At 37.4% G+C, this 25,540-nt stretch overlaps 1 protein-coding gene across 2 annotated transcripts in view; it reads right to left on the reverse strand.

Moving 5' to 3' along the window:
• Window positions 1-19,940, reverse strand: part of LOC135688708 (MAM and LDL-receptor class A domain-containing protein 2) — a 29,148-nt gene extending 9,208 nt beyond the window's left edge. The window contains exons 1-14 of one of the 2 annotated variants that reach the window (XM_089109913.1): window positions 19,674-19,940; window positions 13,376-13,468; window positions 12,968-13,021; window positions 12,116-12,166; window positions 11,180-11,341; window positions 9,960-10,086; window positions 9,146-9,324; window positions 7,886-8,104; window positions 6,323-6,505; window positions 5,188-5,358; window positions 4,663-4,821; window positions 3,115-3,371; window positions 2,072-2,141; window positions 1,051-1,167 (exon numbers count right to left, since the gene is read on the reverse strand). In XM_089109913.1, the coding sequence (XP_088966039.1) occupies window positions 1,051-1,167; window positions 2,072-2,141; window positions 3,115-3,371; window positions 4,663-4,821; window positions 5,188-5,358; window positions 6,323-6,505; window positions 7,886-8,104; window positions 9,146-9,324; window positions 9,960-10,086; window positions 11,180-11,341; window positions 12,116-12,166; window positions 12,968-13,021; window positions 13,376-13,468; window positions 19,674-19,761 (1,930 nt within the window). In that variant the 5' untranslated portion in view covers window positions 19,762-19,940. Of the gene's footprint in view, window positions 1-1,050; window positions 1,168-2,071; window positions 2,142-3,114; window positions 3,372-4,662; window positions 4,822-5,187; window positions 5,359-6,322; window positions 6,506-7,885; window positions 8,105-9,145; window positions 9,325-9,959; window positions 10,087-11,179; window positions 11,342-12,115; window positions 12,167-12,967; window positions 13,022-13,375; window positions 13,469-14,271; window positions 14,429-19,673 lie in introns of those variants that run through there. The other variant, XM_089109912.1, reaches the window with a different exon arrangement.
• Between the last annotated feature and the right edge of the window lie 5,600 nt (window positions 19,941-25,540).

The raw sequence follows: 25,540 nt of genomic DNA on the forward strand, positions 1-25,540 counted from the left end.
TCTACTTACAGTGCAACAACCATCTAATTCTGCTACTTATATTGAATCAATGCCTGTAGGTTTATCGCAGAGAAAATCTCCAAATGTTTTGATTCATGCAAAATGTTTTTGAACAATCTTGTTAAAATTTTTCCTAGTTCTCTGGAGACTGGGGGTATGGGCACAGAAAATTTTCACACGGTGTCCATCCTTGTGAATGACTCTTGGGCCCGAGTTGGGTCTCGACGGCCCTGATCATGCCAAGTCAGTTAACGAGCAAACCACCATTAGAGTAGCAGAGGTCGTAGACAACCACTGTTAAAAATGCTCTATTCGCAAGAAGCAAATATGGCTTTTTTATATGAAATATTTCCTAACTTCAGTATATAGGATCATCCATACGGAGAACACGGAGAGTCATCAGGTTATCGATGTGGATGATTTACTGAAATCCCCTAATCCATCATGATTAATGTTTGCCCAATCGACAGGTTTTTTTGCAGAATGACAGAATTATAGCCAGTAAAAGACATGAAAAATGGTAATAAATCGCTGCCGTTTTGACTCATTAAATTTTAAATTGACTTGAATATTAACTTTTCGAATAAACCAAATGAAATTGGTTTAAAAGAAAGAAAATTTCCTTAAAGTATTATCAAAGTTTCAATCCAAAACCGATGAAGTCATTTTTTCATAAGTAACCTAGCGATGGCGCTTTGAAATAACAAAGGGGATGCTCACATGGCTAGAATAAAGATATTTGATATACTACTGTTATAGTAGCCTAAATTTTGATCAAAGTTCATACAAAATATTTTGAAACTTCTTTAAGAATTTTATCAAAAAGTTTGTGACTCTCTGAGAATCTCTTTCTATGATTTTCTGATTTACTAATTTTTGATTCTCTGATTTTCGCACTTTCTGATTTCCTGATTTTTGATTATCTGATATTCTGATTTCCTGATTCTATGATCTAGTGATTTTCAGATCTCCTGTCCTGGCTTCCTCATTCTTTGATCATAGGCTTTCTTGAATCAAACAAGACGCAAATCAAAGCTCTGAATCACTTACTAGTTTCGCATTTCTGTCCTGTGAAGCCAGCAGGGCATTGGCAGGTAAATCCACCAGAGCTACTGGAACATGTTCCTCCATTTTGACAGGGGCTCGATGAGCATGCATTTTGATCTTCTACAGGAAATAATACTTAATCATTTTCAATCGTAATATGTAACAACAAATTTTGTAGCTATAATACCGGGCAAAACTAGTCTTGGCGATTCAAGAAAATTTGATGCTTTTTCTTTCCGTTGAAAAATATTCTCCTTCCTCTCCAGGTTTAATGTTTTATGCATGCTTTTGAAAGACAAAAACTGTTGGGGGAAGAGGGCTAAAATGCACCGGGGCAACATAAAGTAGAAAATCGAAAATAATGCATTTGTCTCAAACTTTACTTCCAGGGGTTGTAGCATTGTTGTGGTAGAGACTCTGTGGGGATTTCTAGCGCAAAAAACGGAAACTATGTCAGAGGAATGCGCTGGTTGAGATCCTGATCGAGTTAGCTGTTATGTAAGCTTTTTGCCAAAATTTCTGTCACTGGAAGCAAGCACTGGTATCAAAATAGACCTGGTCGCTACTTGGTCGCTACTTGGTCGCTACTTGGTCGCTACTTGGTCGCTACTTGGTCGCTACTTGGTCGCTACTTGGTCACTACTTGGTCGCTACTTGGTCGTTACTTGGTCGCTACTGTTACAAAACAAAAGGCACCCTCATTGTCAACCTGTCATTGTCAATCAAATTCGTATCGAAATCAATCGTGCCGCTTACACTATTCTATTTTCAATTCTTAGAATATTCAGCGTCGCAAATGGAGGCTAATACAGTAAGATAATGTGCCTTGATAAGATAATTAAGGAATGGTGTAAAAGGGTTTCATCAACCAAGTGCATGTCACTTAAGCTGCTAAATTAGGACTCCGTAACAAACGGCAAAAAACAGAAGGTGTAAGTAATTGGGTGGAATTTATAATGCTTAATGCTAAAATAATTTGACTTTCAAAAAATATTGACTTAAAATAATTACGAAATTATCATACCTATGAAAACTATATCATCCAGACCGATGTCCGAGTTCCAGTTATCACCTCTTATTACTTCAAATATTAGCTGCAATATGAGAAGGCTATGATCTTTAATACCAAGCATAAACGTTGTGAACTGACTACACAACGTAATACAACGATACGGTCTGATACAATACAATACACTACCATGTGATACAATAGCATATAGTTGATACAATACAAAAGCAAATAATACGATAAAAAAGCATACGATACCTACAAAAAAGACAAACGTTACCATACCACACAACAGAATGCAATACAATGCACTACAATTGAATACAATTCAATGCAATTCCATACAATCCGATATAATTCTATGCAATTCAATACAATCCAATACAATTTTATGCAATTCAATACAAAAAAAATGCCATACCATACAATACAATGTCAAAACACACAATACAATGCTATAAAATACCATACAATTCCATGCCATGCCATATCATACCATACAATACTATACAAAACTATGCCATGCCATGCCATGCCATACCATACCATACCATACCATACCATACCATACCATACCATCCCATATTATGCAATACATATCAAACAATATCGCACCATCCATGCCATATCATGCCATATAATACCATACAATATTACACCATGCAATATCATGCCATAGATTACCACACCAATACACACCGTAGATCATCCAACCATATGTATAACATGATAATATCAGTGCCGTCGGAACGAGATTCATATTGGGGGACTGTCAATTGTTCTGCTCCCATTCAGTACATTCAAATATTAGAAATATATAACATTTGGGCAATTATTGGGGGGCTCCCCCCAGCCTCCCACTCTATTTCCGACCAGTCAATATCATGTTATACCATAGAATACCATAGAATACCATACAATACAATACAATACAATACAATACAATACAATACAATACAATACAATACAATACAATACAATACAATACAATACAATACAATACAATACAATACAATACAATACAATACAGAGTAATGCAATGAAATGTAAAAACTTACATTATAAGAAGAGGAGCTCTGATAAGGGACGGTTGCACTTTTCCAAGCAGAGCCCTGATTTCCTTTGATTGACCATAAAAGGGCTTCCCCGCTTGTATTCTTCAGGAAGAGATTCAAAGACGTCAGCGCGTTAACACTAGCATGATATTTGAAGCTGATGCTTCGAGATGCTGTAGCTGCCATCAGCTTGCTCATTACCCGAGCTTTTTGGTTCTGTGTAGCAGGCGATGATGTTTCCACATAAATGTAGTACCCAGCTGCAAGAAAACAATACATCACCATCATCAAATGACAATCTAAACTGTCCCACATGCATTAGAGTTTTCAAGTGTGACGTCATAAAATATAATTGACTTTATCAACTTTTGACTTTTCACCACATAATCTGATAGGACACCACAAAATACATCTAAAAGTGTACTAGATTCGAAAAGTAGTAGGGATTGAGCAAGATGAAGATAATGAGAAGGATGTGAAATTACAAGAGAAAATCAGGGGTGGAGCCAAGGAAATTGTTTGGAGGGGTGAGAAGGCGATATTTGCCAACAAAAAAGGCGTGTCTCACTTTTTAAGGGTGATGTCAAAAGATAGTTACTTTTATATGCTGCTTTTAATCGTTTCTGTTTTAAAGTTTATACTCGAGTGCCATACTTTGAAAATTCAACTACATAGTGATGTTAATATATCACAATTATTGCAAAAAGGTTGCAGAGCGAGTGCAAAAATTCCATCTTTTACCCGGCGAAAATCCTTAATGTGCCGACGGACAAATTGTGGGGAGGGAAGGTACCTCACTCCCCGTATCCCTCTTTAGCGCGAGACGTCTGGGGAAAGCATAAATTAGTGTGGATATTCAAATGTTATAAAAGTAGTTTAAGTTTCTCTTGTACCATACTGAAAACTAGGAATGATGTTTTTTTAAAAGGATTTGTGAAAAGAGCTCTTTTCGGTTCTTACATTTTGGACGCTCTCTATTACCCTTATTGTCAGATACAAAAATGAATTTGAAGGCTCTTGCGCAACCGTCACGCTCTGCGACATTTTCTCACGACAACTGCCGCTAAACATGACAGTTGCGAAAGAGCCTTTAAGACATAATCGTAAAATCTGGCTTTTTCAGTAATATTAAAAAGTTACAGAATAAATTATACTGGGATGTAATAAAATTATGTTTTTTAACGCTAGACATTTAACAATGGATGAGAAAATTACGCGATCATGAAATTAATGGGGTTTGATTTAGGTGGAATTTTTCAATTGGCGTTATTTGTACAGCGTTATTATCATGTAATAAACTTTTTCAAATCAAGTTATAAAAGGAAAAACAACAACTGCTTTAACAGTGAAGATTAATAAAATTCAAAATGATCGGCCTCTTCTGCAGGATATTTGTGGTCGAATTCACCGTAGAAAAAAAGCTAAATTATATTCCAATGGTCCATTTAAAAAAGTAAGGTTCCTCTTTTTCGTTTGAAGGACGGACTTCTAAGGTTTCGTCAGAAAAACATCAATATAAATTGACTCGAATCTATAATGATGTTAACTTACTTCCATTGAAATTTGGAGAAGCATCTCCTGTTGGCCCGGTCCCCGCTGAAGGAGTGCTTCCAGTGTGAAGGATCCATTCCATATCGTACCCAGCGCTTTTCTGGTCTTTCCAGTGGCACATTCTGCTGGTTGCATTTTCAAATTCACAGTCATCAGGCCCTTTAAGAAAAAATGTATCAATGACAACCATTTAGGTAGTCTTTCGAACAAAAAGCTGCTTTGGGCAAAATGCAACAAAAAGAGTCTTGCATTGTAACCTTACAACCTCTATTTTTTTAAATAAATGCATACTTTTTTGTGCGTTTTTTGCAGAGACTGCCTTTTGGGACGATAATCCAGTTATTATCACGAATTAACAATATGTGATAACAGCCTAGTTTTTATTACAGGTTATTGTTTTTAACTTTTTATTTACTCTACAAACACTGCTTCGTAAGCTGTTGAATGCGATGTACTGTGAACTAATACTGTGAACTAATACAGTGATTGGTAAAACTCAACAGTTGTGGAAAATTAAAGACATACCAAGGTTGTTGCAACGATAACAAGGCATTGACTCTAATGATTTTCCAGAACATGTGGGTCCATTACATTTCGGTGCTGGATTTGTGCATGCCCGAGTTCTTGATCGGGATCCAAATGAGCCACATGTTGCTTGACAAGACCATGAACTCCATCTTGACCAATGCCCTTGGACTACAAGCAAAATTTGTTTTCATTTTATGTTGCTTTAAAAATTGCTGCGAAAAGTCACTCAAAAATTCAAAACCCGGCCACATCACTTTACCCGAGGATGGAAAGGTGCTTACACTAAACAAAATTTGTTTATATCAACTAACAGAAAATAGTTTTATTAGAAGGTTGTGACACTGAAATGTTGAAAGAATCGGGTGTTACGATAATCTAAAAATGTATCGTCTCGGAAATTTCCGGAAAAGTCGACAATTTCTCGAATAGGGGGTGCTTGAGCTCTAGCCCTGAAATTCTCTCTTCGTCGTTGGTAAACTTTTGCCAATTGACAGAGCAGTTTTGTTTGGGGGCGCAGCTCATGCTGACTTGAATGGGTTGAATGGGTTGTGGCAGTGTCGTGGGGGTGTAACATCCCCATCGTTGCTTTTTGGAATAGAGAGCCATCTTGACATGATTTCTATGACAATTTGGGGACAGGAAGGGGTTGAATAAACGGATTTATGGGCATTATCAGGGGTTGGATAAACGACTATGCTATGCTGATATTTTCAGGTTGCAATCCTTGCCCTCTGAAATCGAGCCGGTATTGGTAGAAATTACTCTAAAGCTAATTTTGCCGTCGAGTACACCCCGGGTAGTTAGCCTTGAATGACAGGATGTGCCTGCCAGAAAAAACTTATGACCCTGGAACAAAATTCTGAAAACATGATACCAGTCCTGGGAAAAAATTCTGAAGGCACGATACCTGAAAATGCGATATCTTCAATAGGCATGCCAGTACCGAAAAAAAGAGAGAAAAGTTACAATCCTATTTTGGAATTTTTAGCTGACAATGACACCCTGTTGCAAGGCACATTCATGGACAGTCAGTGTATTAAGTGAACCCCTGAAATCCCCTAGCCTATGGCCAATCAAGATCAACACGCCTACAGTTGGTAATGATAAAACAAATTATTTTTAGCTATTTTACCTTTACAAGCAGGATCACTACAACTTGTTGCTTTTCTTTCAAACATCAAGCCTCTGGAGTCTGCCCCAGGGCACAAGGATCGATCTGTCTCAAAACAGTACTTTTGTCTTTGCCTGTAAATACTTGAAGATGTATGAATGCAAGGACTCCATTCAGACCAATCAGACCAGCCACTGCCCGCCTCTGCAAAGAAAAAAGGCTGTGCTAGAACCATAGAATGAAGTTATCAATGTAGAAACATTGTTTTATTTAAAGGCAACAAAGTCGAAGCTTGTGCAGACGGCCTATCATAACTGCACTTCGCTCTAAACGTAAATGACTGAATGTCTTCATGTCAAAAAAACTTCATCAACAAAGAGAAAACACAGTAATTACTTTTCATAACAAGATTTGTCAACAACAATTTACCGTATCAACACAGATGCTTCCTTCAAATTTTGGTTTCTGGATATTGTTTTAAACCTTTTGACATAATCAGTTGACATAATAAGTTGATATGATTTACTTGATATTATTTTTCTAACAAGTTAGATATAATATGATACAACTCTGAATGGAGGAAAACTCCCAACCTGCAAAGTGCTTTGCATGTGAAACTGGGGCTGTATTCATAAATGGAGTGGACTGGCCCAACTAGGCGAGATCTCCTCGAAGAGCCCACTGCCAAGCCGGTAGGGTTCCATTCAGGTAAAAGGGAAACTCCATATTATTCTAGCCCGGTAATGTGGGTGACTAGGTACGCACTGCCTTTGTGCCCTTGCGCTTTTGCGCCTTTGCGCAAGGAAATAAAGCTCTCGTTCATATTGGATTTGGGGCTAGCCCACTCAATTGAAATGAAAGCTTTTCATATGGAAGAAGTCGATCATCGTCCCAATTAGTTGGCTATCCCGCCACTTGGGTGAGATGGATAGGGCTGTTCTGTGCAATGGTGGCGTTTTATACCACTAGATGGTAGTTCAAATTCAGAAGGTAGGTCAAAGATGAGCTCTGTAGCAATGAATGGTAAAAAACGAGATTGTTAGCGCTTCATTTCATTTCATTTAACATGGTTGAGGAGAGCAGCTTTTTGGCTGATTTTCAAGGGGCCATTATTGAGTGATATCATCTACAGAAAACTATGGGAAAACGACGCGGGCAAGAAGCAATGATCGAAGGAAGGACGATGATCGAAGGAAAGGTATGAGAAAAAGTGTCACTGGAAAACATCATTTTGGGAGGGTGCAACCATGTTTCCTTTTTCAATTGCACCCTGTTATAAATCAGTTGGTTAGTCTAGGGCTACAGCAATAGCTTTTTCAAAGGAATCAGCTTGCAGGCAACCCTTTGTTTATGAAAAAAGAAACACAAGAGCCTATTGTCTTGAACCAATGAAATAAACTGGAGAAGCTCAGCGGTAGAGCACTTGACGAACAAAGTCAGGGGTCGTGAGTTCGAGCCTCGCTCGGGTCGGTTATTTTCCCGCACTCTCTATTAATTAAACTGGAGAATGAGGATGAGAGGTATTTGCCCCTTAGCAAGTATGTTAGAAAGGTCCTGAAGTGAATTGAATTGAATTTCACTTACTTGTGCATTGATAAAGAGCATTAAGCTCCTGTATATCAAGAGTACTGAAGCCAGCTCTCTGCCCAAAAGATCTGTTTGGATCAGTAATTGATTGTATAGTATTCTTTCCATTCTTTGAAAAGGCCGTTTTTCCGTAATGCATCACACTGTCGAAATCATACGCAGTTTGAAATACTTGGACGGCTTCTGCAGTCTGTTTTGCAAAGTTGCCTTCTTTTCCTTTAAATCAAAGAAATTTAATAATATAGGTTCTAGCATCGATTCATTTGAATGAAAGACTGTTTATGTATATACATTAATTTGATTTAAAGAATGGCAGCGGTTCTAAGTTGCCTTGTATCGTGCCTGGCATTAGCTTTTTACACCGTGTATGCTCTACAAGACGTACATGTATATCAGAAGATGATGAGTAGATAAAAATCTATATATTCACAAATTTTTTTGCGTCAAACCTCTTTTGGAATCAACAGAAATAATAGAGAGTTTTTAAGAAGTGTGGCATTATGAAAAATTTATCCTCAGAAATTTGAAATTTTGGCAACATAACTAAAAAGAACACCATGAAATACTTGTTAAAGCTCGAAATTTGTTAAACATGTCAAATATCTGGTGAAGTATGGCCAATAACAGATTGCTAACAGATTGCTGTTATTTTGGTCTGTTCATTAATGTTAATGAATAGAGACCAAATTTGATGCGGAACGAGAAATTGAACATGTGACCATATCTCAGCCAATTCAAAACAGATCTGACTGATTTTGTACATTTATAAGTATTTTTATGGCTCTTTCGGGTTATAGGGTCTAAACTGTAAAGTTCTTAGAATAGTTCTTTGTGGCTTACTTCCATCTCTTTTTTGAATTTAGAAAGTGAAGACTATTTTCCTTTGCATACAAACGGCAGTCCTTACCAAAGTTTTTTTCGGAAACAAATGTTTATAGCCAACACTTCAAATAAATAGAGGCGTGTAATAGGGCCTAACAAACTTAGTGACCTTTCTCAGGGTCCCCGATGTTTTCAGCCCTTGAAGCGATATGCCCTAAAATTGATGACCAGGCATGACACGCCCCTTTTATCATGCATGACACGCCCTTTCGTCGGGCATCTAAGCTTCACATCTCCTTTATCAAAACAGTGAAGTATCACCCCAGATGGGAACTGTATGATTTACAACATTAACATCGCGAATTTTGTTTTCGCAATGTGAACAACAGGGGACAACCTATCTGTGAACAAAGTAAAATCCGGGCTTAGTGTTACCTGAGCCAATATTTTCCCATAAAATTTCTATGAATTCGTCCCTGTCATATCGCGATTGCTCGTGGTAGAAGCCAGAAGCATGCATAAGTTCATGAATAACAATGCCAAGATAGCCACAGCCTGATCCAATGGAAAGCCTTTGTTCTCCTGTGAAGACTCTTCCAACATAGGACCAGCATCTACAACACAAACGAGTTTTAGTTCTTCTTTCAAGACTAATAGAGATTGTGTGAACAATGTTCTAAAGAGCACAAGAGATGTTTTTACGTTATGGTAATGTCAGGGAATGTCAATGTCACTTTCTTCGTCAGAGTCATCGTCCCAATGACATAATAACTTGCATAGATTTCAAACAGAAAGCGTATAAACAATTCGTTTTTTTTTTCTGTGGTGTGTTTTCTAGAGTAAACACTGCTTTCCAAAATGGCGTTTAAAAGAGGGCGGTGTTTCCCAGAGGGCGGCGTTTATTGCCTATAGTGTAGCTGAGAGTTCGGCGTTCAATAGAGGGCAGCATTCATCAGAAGGCGGTGTTCATCAAAGGAAATACGGTACTGTCTATTTCTCACACTACAGCAATGCTAGCCTGTGTCTCAGACCCTCTACTTCCAACTTAGGGGTCTAGGACAAAGAATGCATGCCTGGTGGCGCAAGAGCTTTCAAGCGTTAGTGTTGAGAGGCAACAGAATGAGAGAATACAAATCCGAGGGCCTTGGGTAGAGTCCCTGACAAGACCAAATTCATTTAAAATTAAGGAAGATTCATTTAGGGTCTATATATTTAAAAAAGCAAAGAAAGAAAATGTTTATTTCTATACCCAGATGACCGTATTATATGCAAATAAGTCTGGTATGCAGATGTGTTTCCAGTAGCATCGACAAACTTAAGGCATGTGTGATTGTGATATTGAGCCATGGCTGCCAGAATCACCGTCCTATCATTCGCTGTAAAAGATCAAACAAATTTAAATCAAAAGTTGCGTCAGAGAATTTTCTATTTCAAATTTGTCAGTAATTAATCATAGTAAATAAAATATGAGTTAATCTTGAAATTTTGATATCAATTTATCATCATAGTTCGCTATCTCCGCCTGCTGCCTACTGTGCACAAACATGACTTAATTGTTGCCAATATTCTCTGTTCTTTGATGCAGTGTTAAGTTGGCTGATACTTAGGCCCTTCCATTCGCTAATATCATCTCGCCATCTCCTGTGTGGTTTTCCACTGTTTCTTCTCCCTTGAATCATTCCTTACATGCATATCTTAGAGTTAGAGAGACCTAATCTCGATCGCTTTATACGAGGGGCGATTCACTCTTGAAAATAGCGTACGAGATTTTGCCTAAAACAAAAGGATTTCTGGGGATTTTCAGATAAAACAACAGGATTTTCACAAAAGGTGTACGAGATTTTCTTAGAGTGATTTGCCCCTCGTCTTTGTTTGACCAAAAAAATTTAGAACCTTGCTTAGTATTTAACCTTTGATCAATTTATAGTTTCGCTTAGCCAGCTTATTCTATCTGTGATCTACGGAAAGGCATCGAGCTTTGATCATTTTGATCATATTGCTGATTTGAATGGTCCTCGTTTGTTCGTTTGAATGCTTATGATCTGATCTGCCTTGTATCTTGTCTTGCAGAAAGACATTGCAAAATTGGCTAAACGGCTAAACATTGTCTGAATCATGGTCTGATTACAAACTGCCAAGCTTCTGTCAATGGCGTAACAAAGGATTATGAGGCGCTAAGGACAAAACAGCTAAGGGACTCCTATTTACGGACGGCAAGAAAGTTCTACTCATCGTGTAGCGCAAAACATAATATCAGATGTAAACATAACAATTTTCCTTATTAATTGAGCTATAAGAGGAGCTGAGTTATAAAATTTTCAATTAAGGGACTTTTGAAGTTCTTGAAAATATTGTTAACTTGAGCGAAATCCCAAAATCATGATTATCGAACGCCAACTATGATCAAATTAAGGTCCCCTAAACTTTGTTACGCTATTGACTTCTGCTCAGCTGTCTTCTGTATAGTACCTGGTACAGCAGAGTTGAAGATGTAAGGAATAGTCCTGTCCTGCCATATATTGCCAAGGTATCGATGAGCGGCTTTCTTCTCGATGTCATCATCTGAAGTTGAGGGTGGGTTTTCGGCTATATCTCCTTCCTTTAATTTAACTGGAATTTCCTCGACTTTTTCTAAAAGTACAATAACGTGCACCGATTGAAATGAGAAGAAACAGGCATTTCATGTAGTTTAAGAAAGTCATTTTAAAAAGAAGTCATTATTCTAAGAGACGGAATCATTAAAACAAGCAAAATATTACCCTGGGTAACAAAGTCTCCATAAATTAGCATTAAAAATTTTGTTAGAAGCTAGTCATAGAACATTTTTTGAGCAACCGCATCCACTCATTCTTTGCGACTACAGCTGTCTACAGTACCTTATCCCTGGATTCATGAGGCTCTGTTACCCAGGGTAACAAAATATATTCATTAGCAATTAGCTAAGAATAAAAAACTCACACCACACAAGCCAGTAAACCAGTATCTGGGAGTCGTATTCAAAACTTAATGCTAGAGAGGGGGCTTATTCGAGATGGGAGCTTAATAAAGTTATTCAAGGGCTGCCAAGAAAGAATTCGCGCAACCAATTTTATGCCCGCTTGTCAAAAGCTTCTCAGGTCATTTCATTCACTAATTTCCTTCTGCATTTCCTTCGAAATTGAATCTGTTAAACAGGCTTGCATTTTTTGAACCAGAAAAGATTATCCCAAAGTTTGTGCTTATACGTTTTCTATAAAATCATATCCTTTTTGACTCGCTTGAAAATTTGGAAGCAGAATGAAATAATGACTATCTTTTTTGCACTTCATTGACAATTCAGATTGTGCAATAATACGATATCGTATAGGTGAGTATATATTGTATCGAATAAATGTTTGAATGAAAGTGATCCAAACTACACCATACTTTCATTTACTTTGTTGATTTGATCAATAGCTGCTGCGTTGCTGCTTGGATCTGAAAAGAAATAAAAATTGAAATAAATAAAGTAAAGCAAACGAAATGATTGGGTTAGTGAATATTTGCTATAAATTTAGTTTAAGAAGGAAAGAATTCAGAATCTTATGAATATAATGCACAACTGAATCATCAATTGGGTATTCTAGTGCTCTTCGCGCCATATTTGCATCACGCCATCTATCACGCCATATTTGCTAATTTTACGATTATTTTCTCACATAGTTTTTAGATATATTTGGGACTATTCGTTCCTGTGACACAGTCAACGAAACGACACCACGCTGCTTACATAAATAACGGCTATCAATAATAGTCAACTTGCGCTTGAAAACATGACATAAATCATGGCTGAAGCTTGTTGCAATAATACATAAACATTTTGCTTAGTTCTGACCCAACTACTAGGGATTCCATCTCTTCAAAATGACGATAATTTATGGAAATGACGGCCCTGTTAGAATAATTACGAATAATTAAAGACCATCATTAACAGTTGAGATCATTCATTTATTGAGGCCTATTGAGATGTTAGGTGTCTGCTAAGATCATTAAATGTTGTAAACTCAAGCCAAATTGAAATTTCAAATGGCAATTCCCGAAAATAGGCTTTGCCCCTGCACTTTTCAATAAGACACAATGCTAATATTTGGTTGCCACCCAGTTTGAAGTCAAATTATCTTGAAAGCGTTCTACATTATTCAGGTACTCATTTTACAGTCACTTTTACATCATTACCATTATTGACAAAATGAAACACAAACAATAGACTACGAGGGCTGAAATTGAATAGCATCTCACCATTTTGGGGAGCATCTCGTTTTGCCTCGATATCTTCCAGCTCTTTGTCTAAATCTGAAAGAGATAAAAATTGTTTCTTACAAAACGGCAGGAATAAAGATAAAATAAGTAAAACAAAAAGCAAAACGGGCAACTTTTTGCCAAATTTAGCTATCTCCTAAAGCATGACGCGACAGCTCTCCTGAAAAGCATTCTGAGAAGTTTTGATCCTCACTCCAGATATGATACTCAACTTCTGAAAACCTGCCTTTAAAACTGGTTCTGGGCATGGCTTCAATCAATGCTTTTGACATATGGTCATCTTTTCCTTGCTCTCTCATAACGCCCTCCGTTATTTGTCGGATTTTTTTAATAGTGAGCTAGGCACATCTAAGACATACAAACAGCAGAAAACGGGGAATTATATACCTTTGTCAGCATGAGAGTCGTCAATTGAGAGTGATTCTATTTCTTCATCATCCAATGTGTCGCTTTTCAATGAATTTATCCATTCAGCATCAGCTAAAGAGAAAAAGAACATTGCAATTTAACCATAACCTGCCTTTTTCTTAGCTGGTGATGTTAGGGAAAGGCTCCAATGCCTATAGTCAAGCCTTAACAAGGGAAAGGAAGGTGGGATTAGGAAAAGAGAGAGAGAAAAGATCAAGCTTACAGGCAAATTGGCTTCCAAGTTTCTCGAGATTTCAACATAGCAGCTTTATGGGCAAACCCCTTACTCAGCTTCCTTTTCTCTTAGTAAAAAGAGTAAAAAGACTGAAAAGCGCGCGAGAATTATGCTGATGTCATCATAAACCACCTTGTCAATGAAACTTCATAATCGCATAATTACATGATCTGCAACGTCGACTTTAAAACCAAGATTAATTTCATTCATACTTTTTGTAAGGTTTGCTATTTGCCTTTTCAAAAGATTTACAAAACTTTTATCAATTTTTTATCAACTACTGTATTCTATCTAGAATAACATGACACAGCCATGGATTCAGAAACCTTCTTGACATTTGTAAAGTCAATACTGCCAAGTATGTAATTAGTAGTTTCCACTAAAACTCAGTTGGACCTAAATGTTCATCATGCAATGAATAAAAAAATACAATTAGAAATAAAGTGTCATTAACAAAAAATAATCAGATAAATAAAAAAAGAAAACAGCCCTAATGTATAGCAATAGTCAAGACAAAATGAAAAACCAAGAAAAGTTTGCTAACGTTCTTAATTAGATGCATATTATATAAAAAAACAGCCAAAGAGATATCTAAAAGAAACGTTTTTTAACTAAAGAGATAACCAAAAGCCGCTCTCACAATGTTTTGTCTTTCGTATGTTTCCCGAAGTATCTTTAGACGCCGGCTTGCAATTACCTTGCAAAACGAGCAAGGCAAGTACAAATGCAGTGTATTTTACCATCATGAAATTTCAGGCATCCGTCCAAGATCCTGTATCACTCGACAGATTGGCCTGTTGCACTTATTTATACCGATCTTCGCAAATAGGTAAACAAACAGTTTACATTGAAGCTTTTTCATGTGGGAAGCAACAGGCTATGTTGTCGCTATTCTAGTAGGAATCTTTTATGCGTTACTTTTCCTAAGATAATGCTAACAAATGAATAACAAATATGAAAAATAAATGACAATGCTTTAGATTAAATGTCCCTTATTATTTGTTATAACGTTTTTTAGGCCATATTAAAATATTCAGCTGAAATGCCTTGTTTGTACAAGCTGCTAAATTTCCAGGGGTATCTCTGTGTATCCACTGCGTATACAAACTTTTCGAAAAAGAATTTTCCACAGAAGATAAAAAAGCTGTTAAAACAATCAAAAGAAAGCTAAAACACTTTTCCATTGTTTCTTAAAATTGAAAATCATCTTTTCCATGATAAAATAAAGAAATGCTAACTGTAATTTTATTTTCAAGTGCAACTGTACAACTGAATTATTATTGTCTATGTCTTTCATCGGTGTTTCATCGGTATAACGGTAGTTGCAATAATTAATTTTGTATATAACTTTTCATGATATATAGTTAAAAATCTGCAAGTTGGGAAAGCATAAAGGTCTTTTGAATATGTAAAGCAGTAAAACTCTGTTATGGTAAGGCGCCTGGCTGGAACAAGAAGATCGAACATATTTGTAATAAATCAAGTGTAAAATTGAAAATTCGGGTTCTTGCAAAAATTTTGGATAAACATTTTAAAAACTTTGCCAAAAACATTGCAAGAACTCTTTGAGAACCCTGCATCCCCTTAAAGTAGACCAGAATTGGGTGTGTGTATCAATGTAGGGTCGTTTGGGAAAGTTACACCCCTTAACTTTTTGAAGAAAGATTCAAAAATTTTTGGATGTTGTTAAAAGTTGCAAACAAATTCTTGGCTTTCTATAACTGTAAAAGAGCTAAATAATACTAGCCAATATCTAGCTAAAAGATTTCTGAATTGCCGAAGGATTTTCCCATGGGTAAACAGATTCATCCGTGGATAAACATTGGATTCCCCGGAAAGACGGTGTTGAGATGTTACACCCCTTCCCCCAGTTCGGCGTTGCTATCCCAGCAAATAGAATACATACGTTCTAACATTGAATTAAGGGAGGATATTGGACTCAATATGTAGGTAAGCTATCTGGCACGTGTTTAGGTGCTTCATCAACTCTGTATTGTATAGTGGGCTCGAGTCTACTTTTGCTACATCTGCAATACTTTTGGCCGAGGGGCGATTCACTCTTGCAAATAGCGTACGAGATTTTCCCTGAAACAAAAGGATATCCTGGGATTTTCATTCAACACAATAAGATTTTCATAAAAGGTGTACGAGATTTTCTTGGAGTGATTTGCCCCTCGCTTTTGGGATATCTGCGATGAAGGTACCCTAAGTTATAACGTTCAAAAAATTACCTTTCCAGCAGAAATCAATCCAGATACCACTACATTTTAAGAGATTCCTTCATTTTTCCGTAAAAAAATTAACATTACAGAAACGATGGTTGAGTGGCAAAGGAAAATTGAATTATGCCATGGTAACAAAATTAATCTTGAGTTTATTGACATTTAATAACAGAACGTAAGTCTTTTTAGTGCATTGTTTCGGAAGACATTTTAAGTGGGAAATAGCATATGGTATTTATGTCGATGCATGTTTGATGTGTTTTGTTCAAAGTAAATATTAGCTGATGGATGTTTTTTAACTTTTTCAAATATTGTTCTGCCACTAAAACATAATAACAAGTGGTGAACGGAAGTCTAAAATAGATTTTCATTAAATAGATAATATTTGAAGAAAGATAGAAGCAATTAGAAAACAGCGGATAATACAAGTAAAACTTTGAAAGGCAAAACAAAGACCATTTTTGTAGGGGGGTGGGAGGTTGTAGAAAAGGTTCTGGTGGAAACTCTAGAAAAAAGGAAAAGTGTAGCAAGGAGGAGGGTGTAACAAAGCAGAGGGTTTAGTAAAGGAAGGGGGTGTTTCAAAGGAGGAGAGTGTCACAAGGGGAAGAGTGCAGCGAGAGAAGGGTTTTGCAAAGGGGAGGGTGAAGCAGGGGGGAGGGTGTAGCAAAAGGGGAGGGTGAAGCAGGGGGAAGGGTATAGCAAATTTTTTTCCTTACTTTTGCCCTTAGCAATAGTGTAAAAGGATAAATCTGGATTCACACAACTGCTGGTGAAGCATTCTGGTGCACAACATTTAAAACCATTTTTGCCACCGGGGCGTTTTTTAAAACCGACTCTCTGTGTCAACAGGCCTAGCAATGCTTCCATTATTTTTCTTCTGTTCGCGCTCCATTGACAGCACTGTCAGTAGAACGAGTCCCCGGGCAAGTGAATTGAAAAAACTAGGGATGATCTTTTTCGTCAAACTGTGATTTTCAGTACGTCTGTTCATTATTTCGGTATGAAAAACTGTAAAAATGCAACGCTTCAGTGAGAAACACAGTGAACGCATAGGATAACAACGGCGCGCGTACATACAACTACCAGAATGCATTGCGTGTGGCAACAAAGTAACGCATTAATGGGATTGTTAATAATGGAGCACATTTTCACCAACCCCTGAGATCTTTTAAACCTTGCCACTGAGGATACCTACTTTGATACGAATAGAAAGGGAACTATTTCTGTCGTGAAAACAATTAAACCGCCTAAATAAATTAACATTTGACCAAAGTTTTGTCTCCGTTTATCAAAAAGCCATCAAAAAGTGTGAACTTTCAAGGTCTTTCTAATTTTGCGAGACAAAGAATTGTTCTTCATACGCACCCCTAAGAGAATAGTGTACCCCTTGAGACTATACTCATTATTCGTTATTGAAGCAGTAGTCACTTTTCCAGTGGGTTGTTCACAAACCTACATTGTTCAAATACATTTGTTGTGTTTATATCCCCATGGAAATAAACTATTGAAAAATACTAAGCTGGGCCCACTTTCAAGACTGCTGGGTATTGTCTTATATTTGGCATCCGTCAATTTATATCAACAAAGGATTAAGTTAGCGAAATAAAAAAACACAAGTTTGTATCCTGGTACTAGGGTGAAGTTTTCAACTACAGTTCTATTTTTATAAGAACAATTTCTGAAGAACACGAGCCTCAAAATTGGTCAAAGTTAAGAACCTCAACCTCAATTTATTGGTTCTTTCTTATAAAAAAGGCGTAGCGTAGGATTGGGTCCGGGGATGCTGCAAGGAAGGTTGTGAGCGTGTCAATCTACCTCAAATATAAATGGATTCTTTCTAAACAAATAGTCCGTGATTTCATAATGCCACCATGTTCCACGATACAGATTAAGCGCAAGTGTTTAATATCCTTATATCTATTTAATTTGGCATTTAAATTTCAAATATGGGATGGGGATCTTTTAAAAGCTGTCCGTAATCCTAAAGCCTTTTTTTATCTATCCTTTGACAAATTTACTTCCTTTTTATCATCGTTTCAACATGGGTAGTATTAGTCAGTTGCATACAAAGTTTGAAAGGCCGTGGTAATCTTCACTACAATTTAGCCATATCAAAAACTTTAGACTTTAATTGAACACACGTTACGTGGAAAAACAGGAAATTTTGAGACCTGTGTGATAAAGTAAGGTAATGCCATTATGCAAGTTGCTCTTTTGAATCGCGACATAGAATGAGGAATAAGTAAATGTTTGTTGAGGGGAGGGAATGGGGGAGGAGATTTGACTGCAGGATAGAGGCTATCCAAACTTTCGTGGGCTATCCAAACTTTCGTGGGGAAATTTGGTTGTGCAACACAATCTTCAATAGGTAAGCGGCACTGATTGGGCAGCATTAACATTCTTGTGCACGTGCTTCTTATTCGCCGAATTCGATCCGCAACTGGGTATATATATTTCCTGAGAGCTTTCGTTCTATGTTCTGACGCTTTATACTCTAAAAATGTCAGACGAAAAGCTTAAGTATGTTCTAAAACGTAAAGCAATTTTCAAATTCTGTACCGCAAAATTATTGCTTGCAAAGGAAAAAGTAGAGGAAGAGACTCCATTCCATTGTAACCATCCCCTGGTGTGTAAAATTTTAAAGCCGCTAAATGATAAAAACGATGTTTAACAGTTTAAAATTGATTTGTATCATTCAATATTTCAAGCGTGAATGGCTAAATGTTTCAAATAAAATAGACAGGTTAATAGAGCAATTTTTGCAGGTCGATAGCATTTTCTCGTGTTGGTTGATACCATCAAGATATTGATCATCCTCTGTCAGAAGTTAAGGACCGAGCAAACGGGGGTGGGGGAGAGTAGGAGGTCATGTCCTGTCAGCGCATTTTTGTGACATATATTATTGTGGTGTATTCAAAGCGCCACCAGTGAAAATTGCCAATGTTTGCCTATTTTAATTCTCATAAGGCCTTCTATGGAAGTTGAACTGCAACTTGTCAAAAGTCTGCGCTGATGGAATCTCAAATCTTTGTGTTTTGCAATAAAATATCTGCACTGGCATTTATATTAAACAGATGACAGTAGCTATGAAAAGGAATCACATTGTCCACTGTCAGCAAATGCAAACGTGACCTTTTTTTATCGGTGGTTTGATTGTACACTAACTATTACAATATAGGCTGAATTAAATGCATAGAAACGGATACAGTTGGTTGTGCAACACTATTTCAAACAATATAAAGCTTTTAAGCGTGGATAAAGGAGTTCAATCGAACGTAAATTTTTGGACACGACAATTGCAAAACAAACTTTAAGATACGAAAACACGTTGGAAAAGCTAAGCTATGATGTGCAAATAGCACTTAAAACAATATGGCACAATACTAAAGAAAAAAGGTAACAAAGTTTTCTGTAACTTTTTTTAAGAGATGAAACAAAAGTGAGTTAAATGGATAAGGGGGAAAGAGAAAACCTTTAAATACAACGGTTTCGTTCAAGCCCGACAAAAACTTACAGTAACTCCGCTAGAAGTCACACTTCTGGTTACTGTCACATAACGACAATCTGTTCAATTAAGCTCCGTTTACAGTCATACACCCTTTACAGTCCCAAGACTTCAAGCGACTGAGAAATTTAGTGTGACGTAACTTGAGTCTACTGTTGTAGTGAACAAAATTTCACATTAAATAAAACAAATTTCATCCAAATTGTAGGGTACCTGGCTTGAACCTGGGTACAACACTGTTGCGAACACACCTTGACCTTTAAAAACTCGTAAGCTAAGCTTCCTACATTTATGCATTGTATTCAAAACGCTCACCTTGTCTTTCGATAGCAGCACTGTTTGCTGACGAGGCGAATAATACTGCAGTGCCGAGAAGAGCGAGAATGATAGTTGTCTTGTCCATGTTACCTTTGGCAAGAGTCGAGCTGTCTTTCGATTTAGTAATGACCCCAGTTGAGGCTGACAGCAAATGCAATCCCTGTGTGCTTCTCCCTCTTTTTATTCACGGAAAAACGAACAAGGTCCGTGTATTGAAATGCACAGTGCCAATGAACTCTTTTCAATATATGTAAATTATTTGTGCAGTGTATCACTGTAGACGCCCTCGCACCAAGCCCTAGTTCTGTTTTATTTCTATGGTTGGTAAGGGCGAGGAACTGTGGACTAGCGGCGTGGAGTCAAAAACAGCTCTAGATACGGTCAACGGAATCAAGGACACGGGATTCTTCTAAACTTTGAAGTTTGAACTGTTGGAAAGGGATAGCACATTTCGTTGAATTCATGTCTGCATGGTAGTGGCTTTAATTTAATAACACGATTCTAGACACGAACGAAAATACAGGAAATAAAAAAGGTTATTGTAGAAACATGACATTCAGGATTCGAACAATTATTAAAATGTGTAAATAAAGGAAAGGTCAAGATAGCAATCTGCTCGACGGACTCCGATCGATGGAATTCTTGCGGCCAAAAGTAGATAGGATTGTAGAAAAAAAGAAACACCGCAACGCGCCGAGAACAAACAACAATAAACACACGTAAATAAATTGTTGCTTGGTAATTATTAATATAACTACTAAAAGTGAAGGGAAACAAAATGTCATTTGAAGAAACTGGATAGATCTACCCATGCATTGTATTGTCTTTAAACACCATCTTTGGTCTTGAACGGATAAGTAGGAACTATTTGACTCAACGTGGAAAAGGGTTGTCACCCAAAAGGGTTGACATGTTGGGGTGGATCTGCAGTAAAAGGGAACGTTGGGTGCAGATGGCCCTTTGGCAGGGGCCACACCAAGGATACCAGGGCCCCACGGGATACATTGTTATTAAGTCAAACTATGACAAAACTCTCAATTAACTGACCCCTCTGATTTCTCACGAAAAGCCTATTAATATGGCGAACACAAATTCATATGACGATATTGTTGATGAGATTAAATGGTCTTTCTACCAAGATGACTCAACCCTGCTATCCATGGAAATCCTGGCAAATGGCCAGTTGAAGAGCAAGTAATATATTAAGTGTTTACCGGCACTCCATTACAGAGTACAGAATTAAAATTCAACCGCTGCCAGATCATCAAAACAATAAAATCTCCACCAAAACCACTGGTTCTCTCCGGCGGGAGGCGGAATTCTCCGGCGGGAGGGCCTCGGGGTGCACTGCGGCATAAAATGCCACAGTCTGACTTTTAAACATGCCATTTAGTATGTTATTGTACTCTTTAGAAATTGAAAACGAAAATCGGATAACCTGCGTGCAACATTGTATTGTCCGCAACGACCAAGAGTTAAACAAATCTGTACATAATACGAAAGCATGAAATCACAGCACATGAACTATGGCAAACGGGAACAATGCAATGTTGCTCTGGGTGCAACTGCGATCTTCAATGCCCCTGGCAATAGTTTGCCAAAAATATGCTCTTGGATACTCAAGTAACATGGGTTTCTTTGAAGAGATATTTCTATACTCTAAACAAATGCACTGTTGAGAACGTTGCTCATTCTTTCTGCTCTTAAGAAAAAATATTTCTTAAAGGCTCTTGCGCAACCAGCATTCTTGGATCGTACTGCATTAAAATACACAACACAATCATATTCTCAAGATAGCAGCCGCTAAGCATGCCGGTTGCGCTAGAGCCTTTAAAAAGCAGTGAAAAGGGGGGTATGAAAAGGGTAGCCTAAGTGCAAACCCTGACCTTCAAGAAACCACTTGAAAATAATTTTGTTCAAGATCGGATGGAAATGATTCGAAGCATTACAACATTTAGCATTTAAGACCCCTTTAAAAAACGCTTGATACATAAATGAGCAAAAGATTGAGAAACTGAGCACTTATCCTGAGTTTGTTTTTTAAAAAAGAAAGTTTCTGTCCAGCATTGAATCTTATTGTCAAATCAAGCAAATCACTGTTAACTTCATCATCAAAATCATTCAATATATACTCATTTAACTTTTGTTGCATGGGTGCAACTGGGAGGAAGAATTATGGCCCTGCTTTTAGGAAATATTGTTTGAGCTTAATTTGTAATATTTTTCCTCTTATTTTTTAGCCTTATTGTTGTCATACAATTCTAACTATTTGTTTGCCTTGAAATCATTTCAAATATAGTTCCCAACCGGGGCGTAACAAAGGCACCTGGGGGCCTTAATAATAAACTGAAACGGGACCACTGTCTACGGACTGCACGATCGATCCAATCAAATGATGTCATGGACGTGATTTCTAGCATGTTAAACATAAAAGCAAGATGAGAATGATGATTTTCCTCGTAAACTAGGGAGTGCTTAATCATATGCTTCAGTTAAAGATGTTTCAAAGTGGTCTTGGGCGATGTCATAAAAACATGGATGTAAGAATATCGTGGGGGTCCTTTTGATTAGTGGCCCTAAGTTATCGAGCTAAGGAGCCCTTGAATATGTTACGCCACAGATTCCCACCCTGCTCTCCTATTTTAGCTTCAGTGAATCATCAAGATCAGCCCTACAATGGAAGAAGGCACAAAAGTGGAGTGGGCACTGTCGCTTCTTTCATACGCCTGCTTCCACCGAACACCCACTCCATCCTATGCCTATATCCAACCTCTACTGAAAGAGTGTTAGTCATCACTATTGGATCTACCTCCAAGTGAAAATAACATGAAATGTTTCCTTGAGTTGAATTGCTAATACTCGTCATGTTTTAAACTTTTAGCTCTATAATACTTTTAGATATTCTGAGTACATATAAGATGTACTGGCGTTACTCCGAAATCACTATTTGAAAATAAAAAACAGAGTTCTCAACTTCTAACCAACCATCAAAGTCAGACCAATACAGTACTGACCCCAATGCGACTTGGATAAAGAAGGGCATATTGCCTTTTGGGGACCCGTCAAGAAAGGTACCCTCCAAAACATTACACGTCACGGTTTTTTTTGAGTTTGAGGTTTTCCTTTGTTAAGGCTTTGTATGAAATTTCGTAAAATTGTATGTAATTGTGACCTAATAATGGCGGCCTCGTCCTCAAAATCACTCTTCCGATATATTACGACTAAAGCTTGTTGAACTTTAGAATTTAAACCGTAGACAAAAGTTTCGTATTATCTTACGTATAGGAATACAATTGACATACGACGAGGGTGCTAACAAATGTTCTATAATTTTTCGAAATCAGATTTCAAGAATTCTTAACGGAGTGAGTTCTATAATATCGCACCCTTTAAATGAAAACATTTCAGCATCGGTCTCGAAGTTCAATTAAAGAGACACCCTGCCTGTTGGAGGGCCTTAGGTAGTAGAGAGTACAGCCGTGGATGTTTTGAGCAAAACTGAATACATACTAAGGGTTCTAAAGATACAATAATAACAGTGTAGGGGAAGTAAAGCAAAAAAAGTGAATATCTTCTTCTCCGTGTTTCTTTTCTACAGTAAATGCTAAAAAAGGCCTGTAAATACTCTCTAGACTTATTTGTGACGTTTCAAGAGGGACTCAAACGTGACTGGGAGCTTAAGAATTTCTTTAAAATTTCCATACAAAAGGCTATTTTTCAAAGCTTTTCACATTTTTCAAATTCAATGTTAATCCACTTTTTACTTTTGTTGTTGAATATGTATTTATGATGAATTAAAATTGTATATTGCAAAATCTGGCACTACAGAGTGGGGCTCCTGTTAGGGTGGAGAATTGTTAAATCTTTGGTATCCCAGAGTAAGGGGGTATATAAGGGGGTTTAAACAAAGGGGAAAGTTGGGGGATGTATGGTATCACTTACAGCCCTTCCTACCTATCAAGCAATGACCGAAATTGAACTTTTTTGCGTGGAAAGGTAAGGGCAGTGAATTTTTCGCGTTTCATATCTGAGTGGCCATTTTCATTTTATTTCGGAAACCGATAAATTCAATCTTCAAGGTACATTTTCTGAATCATATCGAATAGAGGGGTGGAAAGTTATCCCCAATCCCCACAGTTTCCCTCCATGGTATCGAGATTCAGTAACAAACAACAGTCCTGCATTATCATTTTCAATAGCATTTGTTTCCAAAAACACTGGTTTAATTTGCTGTAAAAAGCGTCTAATTTCCTTGAAAAAGCGTATAGCTTTCTGGAAAAAGCGTCTAATTTCCTGGAAAAAGCGTCTAATTTCCTGGAAAAAGGATAAACCGTTACCTTTAGAAGAATTTCACCCCAGTCGAGATTCACTCTGGTGGAGAAACCTTTGTTTCAGTAATGTATAACTTCTAAGTGCCCCCTTGGGTGAATATCACTTAAACTGGAAATACCATATAGACATCAACTAGATATAGATCAATTTTTCATGAGAAAATTGCAAAACAAATTCCACCCATAAGGTGACAAAAATAAAAAACATGTTCTTATTATCCTCCAGTTTATTAACTCTTATTAACGAATATTTTCAAGATGGGATAGCAATGTCTTTAATTTGGTTGATACTTTCTTTATTGCAAGACCCCTGGTAAATCAGTTTTTCTCTAATTGACTGGCTACCATGTCTATAAAATTGGAAATGAAAATGATTATTTTAGACGAGTAGGCACCTACTTCTGGTTTAACTAGCATAGATAAAAGAAATAAGATCTACTTGCGACTTATCAGGTGTTCCTTCTTATGCTGTCTTATGACTCGAGCCTTTGTATCTATGAAAAACTATCAAAGTTAATCCTAAAGTCGTGAATATCGTTCTGGTCACTTGATAAATGATTAAATAAGATTTAGAACCATCTTGTAAAAGGAGATGCTTTCTCCTAGATTAGTTTATCTATTGAGGGAGCTCCTCCTCAAGAAATCCCCCTGCATGCAACATCTTAGCTACATAATTGTTTTTTATTGTATTTTATTATAAGGATGTTTATGTAATTAGTGTTTTAGTAAGATAAGATATTATATATAGAGAAATTTTAAAATAACTGAACTGAACTGAACTGAACTGAACTGAACTGAACTGAACTGAACTGAACTGAACTGAACTGAACTGAACTGAACTGAACTGAACTGAACTGAACTGAACTGAACTGAACTGAACTGAACTGAATTGAACTGAACTGGAATTCATTTCGTCCTATGAAATCTTTTTAAATAATGTTATAATCTTCAAAAAAACTTACGCAAAACCCAGCAAAAGCCTACGAAAAAATGTAAATTGACATTTGTTTTACTTATGAAGAACAATCAGTTCTAAAAGAAATATCGTAATAAATGTTTATCACTCAGCTTTTATCAAAAATGCGCTACACCTTTTGAATAAATAAAATTTGCCGAGTTCTTTGGCTGCCTTAATTGAAAGTCATAGAATAATATAAGTTTTAAATGCACGGCAACCTTTGCTTTAATAACGGGATGACCAAAGCGATTTCAAATCTAAATTACCTAGACCTGGCGCAACCCTCACTACGAAAAAACTGACGCACCCGGCATCCCTACGCATCCGGCATCTCTACGCACCCGGCATCTCTACGCACCCGGCATCCCTACGCATCCGGCATCTCTACGCACCCGGCATCTTTACGCACCCGGCATCTCTACGCACCCGGCATCCCTACGCATCCGGCATCTCTACGCATCCGGCATCTCTACGCACCCGGCATCTCTACGCACCCGGCATCCCTACGCATCCGGCATCTCTACGCACCCGGCATCTTTACGCACCCGGCATCTCTACGCACCCGGCATCCCTAC

This window comes from Rhopilema esculentum, chromosome 9 (genome assembly GCF_057945365.1).
Source record: "Rhopilema esculentum isolate cy_ngs chromosome 9, ASM5794536v1, whole genome shotgun sequence".
NCBI lineage: Eukaryota > Metazoa > Cnidaria > Scyphozoa > Rhizostomeae > Rhizostomatidae > Rhopilema > Rhopilema esculentum.